The sequence below is a fragment of the Pundamilia nyererei genome, unplaced genomic scaffold, assembly GCF_000239375.1.
Source record: "Pundamilia nyererei isolate P.nyererei 1_Seehausen unplaced genomic scaffold, PunNye1.0 scaffold00326, whole genome shotgun sequence".
NCBI classification, from domain to species: Eukaryota; Metazoa; Chordata; class Actinopteri; order Cichliformes; family Cichlidae; genus Pundamilia; species Pundamilia nyererei.
Window position 1 is genome coordinate 112,055 of NW_005187727.1, and position 7,897 is coordinate 119,951.

The window sequence follows — 7,897 nt, forward strand, 5'->3', positions numbered from 1 at the left end:
CATTTTTAATCTGTAGCTCTGCTCTAAAAGAACGTACGTACCTGGACCCGCCTACTATCATCGGAAACGTAAAATGATTGGCTAGAATCTAAAGTGTATCACAGCTCAGGAAAAAAAGCACCGAAATAAAGCACCGAAATGTGCGCTGCTTTTTGGTCTGGTTACTACCGTTTATGTCAGAACCGGTGCCATGACACCGGTACCCATCCCTAGTGATGTGTGAACACAGCTGCAGCGTACGGAGGCTCCCACCAGCTGTCTCCATCATGGAGACGCTAACAAAGACGTTCCACTCTCCTCCTCCTCCTCCTTCTCCTTCTTTTAGGTGACGTGGTCTCCTCCAACAGTTCACAGATCTGGAAGATGAGCAGATCTGAAGGTGTTTGCTGAAAGACTTTCCTAAAGGTCTAGGGCAGGGGTGTCCAACTCCAGGCCTCGAGGGCCTGCAGGTTTTAGATCTCACCCTGGGTCAGCACACCTGAATCAAATGATTCATTACCAGGCCTCTGGAGAACTTCAAGACATGTTGAGGAGGTCATTTATCCATTTAAATCAGCTGCGATGGATCAAGGACACATCTAAAACCTGCAGGACACCGGCCCTCGAGGCCTGGAGTTCCCTAGCCGTTCTTTATTGGATCATTAGCCAGCGACGTTTAAAGCTCTCCCTGCTGCTCTGCAGGTGTTCTCAGAGCGTGCTGGGAGGCTCGTCTGACCGTGACTGAGTGATGAGGAAGAGCCCAAACTCTAACTGCTCCTCTTCCTCTCCTCCCTCTGCAGAGCCTGCCTGGCCTCTCGTGACCCATACTGTATCTGGCTTCGGACTGGGAGCTGCGCCAACGTTGCGCCGGGTTTCAAGTACGTATTATTTCCTGTTTCTGTGCCTGTGCCGCTCTCTCTTCCTTTTCTTTGCTCCGCCTCCTTTCAGCCTCCATCAATCCGATGGAGGCTGAAAGGAGGCCCCTGGTGAGGGGCGTGGCCTCTGTGACTGACAGGTGGATGGTGACACAGGCGGCTCGTGTTGGTGCTGTTAGAGCCTGTTGGAGCATTCGTGGTAATCTGACCAATCACACGGCTGCTGTGAGGTTGCTGTGCTACCAGAGGCGGAGCTCCAGGTCTGCTGAATGAACTTTGAGGGTTGTGATTGGATGATACTCACAGGTATCTGTGTGTGTTTGCTGGAGCCTCGTGGTGAAAAATGTTTGCTTGCTTCTGTTAGAAACCATCATACCAGCACCAAGGTGATGTTGTCCATCTTTCATATACAGTCTGAGTGTTTACTGTGACGTCATCATCGTTAAACCGAAGACCGAGTCGGTCCTCTGTCGACATTCCCGGTGAAACCTTTCAGGAAGCTCGTTCCGCCCCAAACAAACCGGCTCAGCGCTGAGAGGCTCGCAGGCTCCTCGAGAGAGCGCAGAGGCGTGAGTCAGAGGAACGTCTGCGCCGTGAACACATTTCACCTCCGATCAGAGAGGCTGACGCTGATCTCTGCGGCGTCTGAGGCGTCGGGCTGAAGCACAAACTGCAGCATCCATGTGAATCCCCGTGGCCCGAAAAATGCCCATTTGAGACGCCGCGTGAAACGCTGAGGGAGAATCGGTGATGCGAGAGCTGCCTCGGCCAATCCCTGTCCAGCAGCAAAAACACCGTAAATGGAAGACGGCAAGCTTGTTTACCAGCTTTAACCATCTCAGCCTAAACACACACACACACACACACACACACAGCGGTGTGTTCATCTCCTAATCAATAGGTCCACAGTGTCAGGTAGCTCGCGCCCACTCCACAGCTCTTCAGGGCCATCAATCGATCTGTGGACGCGGCGTCGGTTAGTCCACCGGGTCCGCAGATCGATCTGATGTTGTTTTCATACGCTGGTCGGGGGAGGGGTGTTTCAGCCGCTGTAATATCATCAGCTGGGGTCCTCAGACGGCAGGCAAGAGAACGATCACAGGAAGTGAGTAGAAACATCCCAAACTGTGAAACTGGAGCTCTTGGAGGAATCCTGCAGCTTCGGCGTGTCCTGAAGATAAAATCAGACACTTTGTGTTCTTTGAACTTATCTGCGCCTGAAACGAGTCGTCCTTGTTTCACAAAGGCAAACGGAGCTTTTCAAAATAAAGCTGTGCTCAGTGAATGATGTGAGGATGAAAGCATGTAAAGATGAAGCTCTGGTCGGATCAGTCTGAGCAAACATCTGGTCTGCACATGTGGAATAACTCAGATATTTCCTGCAGAAACACTGAAAATATCTTGACGATGAACGCAGCACGGCGCAGTTACTGTCTGCACGCTTTCCTAACACGCCTCATTTTGTACTTTCTTTTTCTCTGGAAGTGTCAGGGATTAGCTGGAAACGCCGATGCTAATTTTTCCCTTCACACTCATTTGAGTGTGTGCTCTGTAGCACCGAGCCTTTCTCTCTTCATCACGAGAAATATTTGTTTCCTGTGAGTGTGTGCCGTCTGCAGGGACCTCTGCTTCGCTCCAAGCACACTTCACAAGAAAGGCTCGAGTCAGGAAGCCGCTCGCCTGGGAGCAAAACGCCGGCAGGGTGTTTGCACTCCGCCATGCTTCCTCCAGCTCGTCCTGCGGCTGATTTGTTTACATCCATGCAAACGTGCAGACAGGCTCAATGTGTTTCAAGTGTACGACATCAGCTCATCATTTAACCTGAAATCACTTTATCTGAGCTTTATTCAGCACAGCATACGAGGCGTCATGTTACAGAGTGATGTGACGAGGCTTACAGGCGCGTTGCCTGTGCACATACATGAGTGTAGGTTGGTCTCCACAGTAGACACGTGTGTGAAACTCAGAAACACCCTTCAGCTGCGATAACAGCTCTGCACATCAGAGGGCGCTCTGCAGCTTCCCTGCTGGCAGCACACAAACACACTGATCGGCTGATCCGAGCGGAGACAGTCACCAATACCTGCACACAGCAGGGGTTCAGGAAATGTTTCATGTCTCAGAGAAGAAAACTGTGATTTTTGACTCGTCCATAATCGGTGTTATTGATCAAATATCAGCCTGATCTATCGCTCTGGTGTCAGACAGGTTGAGTTTGTGGGTCTGCTTAGCCGTCGCCGTGCAGACTCGTTGCCTAGCTGCGCCTCACTGTGGTCCACTCACACGCCCGGCGTCCTGAGCTGTCACACCGCAGACGCTGCAGGTGGTTATTTATGATGACCATCATAGAGCTGACAGGAAATGATGGCGTCCTGCTCAGATGGCGGTGATGACGGAGGTGCAAACAGATGGTTTCAGTGTTTAGAGGAAGTCACACAGATGATCTCCACCACAGCAGCGTGAACGACACAGCGGGCGTTGCCATGCAGACGGAGCAGAGAGGATTTAAATGGACGGGGTGAGATAAAAAGGAAGCGAGCAAGGAAACGGAGAGCAAGGCGAAGCTGTGATGCAAGAGGTGGAAAGGAGGAAGATGAGAGAGGAGCAGCAGCACAAAGACAGAGGAAGAGATCTGTGTCAGGAAGACGTGCAGCCGGGTTTGTTGGAGAGATTCACGGCGCTCTGACTCAGCACTTTGGTCCGCTCACCGCAGCGCTTATGAGGTTCGTCTTGTTTAAAGTCGGGGATGGATATCTGTGGAGGACCACGGCGCTGACTCTGTGCTGACGACGGTGTTTTGTAGGATGTTTAAAACGTCTTCCTGACGCGTCGTCAGCGAGGCGTTCACGTGCAGTCAGAAATGTGGACGCTGAGCGTCGTTTCCTGGAGGATCAGAGAAAGAGTTTTGCTGCTGAGTCGTTCCAGTCGCCTGTTTTTGTCTCATTATTTTCTCAGATCAGTAGGTAGAGTGGTAGCCCCATGATCGGAAGGTCGGGGGTTCGTCTCCACTGAACGGCTACCCTGAGGTACCCCTGAGCAAGGTACCGTCCCTACACACCGCTCCCCGGGCGCTGCACTGGTGGCTGCCCACTGCTTCACTGGGTGAATGGGTTAAATGCAGAGAAACTATTTCCCTATGGGGACTAACACGCACACTTTACACTTTACTTTTACACTTTACTCACTGCTCTGCTGAAACTGAAGCTGATGTTTTGGACGTCTCATTGAAACCGAAGCACGCAGAAACCTCTGCAGCCTGAAGCCGGCACACCTGCCGGAGGCTGAGCTGCAGCTTCCGCTCTCAGAGGTGTTCCTGCAGAGCTGAAGGAGTTTCAGCCCCTCAAACTTCTGCTGAAAAGTAACAGATTCCCTCCGGGGAGAAGAAGGGATGAGTGAAGAGGAAGTTTAGCAGCTTATATAACTCCATGTGAAGACAGAAAATGGAGAAGCAGCTGCAGAATACTAAAAAAGGACAGCAGGAGGAGGAGGAGGCAGGTAGAGAGCCAGTTACCTGAAAACATCCGTGTGGTTTAAAATCCAAACTGCACTCAGATGTTTAGGGGGCGCTCTCAGAGTCGGCCATGTTCACGCCGCTCCACCCTCCTCCCGTGTCAATAACACGATCGATGAAGCATCAGCGACCCTCACAGGTCTGCCCACTTTACTGTAACAACGACTGATGACGTCATAAAACGACAGCAGCTGGAACAGCTGGCTGGGTCGCTCAGGTGGGTGATTAACGTTGCTCCTGCAGTCTGTCTGCACCTCTTATCAAGCAGCACGGCTCTGGCCTCCTCACGGCCCAAACACCTGCAGGAGACACACCTGAGCGGGTCCAGGGTTCAGTCCTGATGGTTCCACCATCGCTCTGGTCGGCATCGCAGTGCCTACTGTGTTTGACATCCCGGCTGGGAAAGGTCACATGGAGGACCGTTCATCAATGACGGGCAGCGGTGGGCAGGGCCGGTGCCAGCAGCGTTTCCGTCCTGGGCGTGAATGTAACAGCGATGCTGTGAAAGCGCCTACGTACACATTTGTGTTCTTCAGCCGCACATGCCCGACCTGCTTCCACGCCATCAGCACCAAAACGCCATTCAGCATCAGCGGAGTTTTCTGGCTGACTGACGGAGTCTATTTCCATCCCCTCCTCCTCCTCTGAGGCGCGCCCCTCTGCGTGAGCGAGGCGTTCAGGTGCCTGAACATGGCTGGGATTTATAGCGACCTCCTCCTGTTCTCGCTCCTCACTTACAGCTCAGCCCACGCTGGTGGAAGCTGGAGCGAGCGCGGGGGTGGCACTCGCAGAGGTAAATATAGAGCGACGAGGAAGCGAGAGCAAAACGCTTCATAATAAATTCAGTTTAACGAATGTTCTGCAGCGCCCGCTCCTCCATAATTCATCCAACTTTTTTGGGTGGTGTGGTTTTATCTCTCTGGCGTGCAGACGGTCTGAGCGGGGAGGGAGAGTGTGCTCGCTGTGTACACAGGAAGCTCTGCAGACACACTCCCACGTGTGACGGCTTACAGGGGACTCCTGCTCGGGCGGCGCTGTGGGTCTGTGTGGCTGAGCTTCAGTGTTCAGAGGTGTTCCATCGAGGTCCATCGCGCCCCAGCTCGGCTGAATCGTTCGACGGTATCTTCGCGCCTGAGGCGCCGGCGCCGTCCTTCCCTCTCAGATGTAGTAAGAAGAGGAACACAGGTGTCAGAGGTCACAGCGTGGACAGCACGTTTTACAGCGACGTGTTTTAGAGGCCTGCAGGTGTGTGCAGGTGACGTGTGAGGAGAACTCGGAGCCCTCAGGTGGTGTCAGGCCGCATCCATCACCTGCTGGTCGATCTCCCGTGAACACACTGACACCGGGTGGAGGAGGCGGTCTCCGTCTCAGCTGAGCTCTTTCCTGTAGCTTTCTGGGATATGGAGTGCAGTCTTCTTCATGTGCTCCCCTTTGTTCCTCTCTCTGACACACCTGGGCAATAATAACGTTGTCACATGGTTTGTGGTGACGCGTTCGGTTCATTTAAGGTTTGGGAAGCATGGAAAACGTGCGCACGCGTGTCTCAGCGCCTCAGGAAACTGGCTGTGTTTCCTCTGTGGCTGTTGTGACAGCGTTGCATGTTTGGTCACATGTTGTTGTAAACAGTGAACATTCATCCAAATGCCTCTTTTTGTGTGTTTGTCAGTAAGTGATGAATCCATCAGACACAAAGCGGAGGAAGAGAGTAAGACAGCGAGCAGCTGCCGGACAGCTGCCAACCAGCAGGCGTGTTGGCCGTACGGGCAGAGCGTGGTAAAGAGAGCTGGAAACACGCGTGCCAGATGAACTCGGGTGTGGGCTCGGTGCGATCGGGCTGATGGATGCTTCTGTCACAGATCGCAGCGGCGTGGCAAACCCAGCAGCTTTGTGGGCAAAGATTCCAACACCTGGAAACTCTGTGCCGGCTCCGTCTTCCTGTCGATGCTGGCTCGCTTTTCTTGTTGTTTGGAAGAAAAGCTTTGATCGCCGGACGCTGGGAGAGCGGCTCGGTAATAACTGCTGACAGATTTCAGATTTCCTGGTGAGCGTTTGAAGATGGCCCGTCTGTCCGACTGCGGTTAACGTCGAGATTAAACCTGTTCTTGTCCACACCTTCACCTGAGGCCTTTGAAGCTCAGGGTCACCTCCACGTGCACAGATGTGGAAGCCGGGCGTCCGTTGGTTATTTAACTGTGCGTGTTTGAGCGGCACAGATCAGCTGAGAGGACGCTCACACGGCTGGTAGTGAGTCACAGCGGCAGGCAGAACAGCTGCTGAAAGCGGGTCGTACGTTCCGGCTTGGATACGCGTCCCAGCTTTCCTCTCAGCATCATCTCCATGGTGATCATTCCTGCTGCCAACATCGTGACCCTCCCGAGCGAATGCTGTGGACGACCTTAGTCCTCGTGCGGAGGCCGATCCAGTCTCACAGTCAGAGGAGCGTAGGACACACACGGATGGTGTAAAGGCGGTGACATCATGGACGTGTGCGTACGTGAAGGCGTGACACATGTCGTAGTTTCAGGTTATTACTTTTGATCCCCAACTGAGAAGAAGTCAGTAAAAGCTGCTGATGGCCTGGGCGGAGGCTCTGAAACTGCACAGGTGACGGAGACGCTCTCCTGGGATTCATCAGACGTGTCGGTGATGCGGACAGCTGGGAGGAATGCACGCCGCGGTGATTGGACTGGGAATGTTGGGAAACTCGCTCCTGTGTTAACGTGTTTTATCTTTCTAACAGCCCACTGGTGTTTGTGTGGCGGCGGTACTCGCTCCACTTTTTTGTCCCGTGTGGCTGTGAAATCCTGATTTGTTGCCTCTTTAAAAATGGATTTGAAGGTCAGGTGGAGGCGCTGGTGGTGATGGAGTCAGAGACGGTAAACAGCAGCGACAAAACGGCGAGCAGGAGACGCCGAGCGGAAAGTAATTGACTTCATTTACAGCAGCTTTACTGATACTGTGTGTGTGTGTGTGTGTGTTTCATGGTCACTTCTTGTCCCCGTCTGTCTTCGGGCTGGACGACCTTCCTGCCTTTAATTGGACGAGCTCCTGTGGCCTTCGCACGGAGCCGTGCGCTGCAGATGAACCATGTGACAAAATCTGATTAAATGTTGTCCCAAGCCATGACCTGTCACCGATTAAGCTCCCCGGCAACAGTAACCAGCAGTGCAGCGTCTGGTTTTGTTCGATGTTTCACCGTCCTGATTGTCGTCTCCTCCCCTCCCTCTCCTTGTTCCGTGTCTGCAGGGCGGGGTTTGAGCAGGATATCGAGGGCGACCACTCGTTTCATCCGGACAGCTGCCGCGGTGAGATAAACCTGCAGGTTACCCCCACAGTGCGCACGATAACAGCTGTATGCGTGTTTGTGTGGACCAAGGGTCCTGCTTACCTGCACGGTTACACCAGACTGGTTCTATAGAGGGTACCCAACTCAGACACTTCAATGATCCCTGCAAACATCCATCCATCTATTCATCCATTCATCCATCTATTCATTCAATTCAATTCAATTCAATTCAATTTTATTTATATA

At 52.9% G+C, this 7,897-nt stretch overlaps 1 protein-coding gene across 1 annotated transcript in view; it reads left to right on the top strand.

Annotated features, from left to right (window-relative positions):
• LOC102204845 (semaphorin-6D-like) overlaps positions 1-7,897 on the top strand; it is a 46,079-nt gene that overhangs the window by 17,431 nt on the left and 20,751 nt on the right. Inside the window, exons 15-16 of the mRNA XM_005751796.2 lie at positions 780-857; positions 7,612-7,670. Of these exons, the coding sequence (XP_005751853.2) occupies positions 780-857; positions 7,612-7,670 (137 nt within the window). The remainder of the gene's footprint in view (positions 1-779; positions 858-7,611; positions 7,671-7,897) is intronic.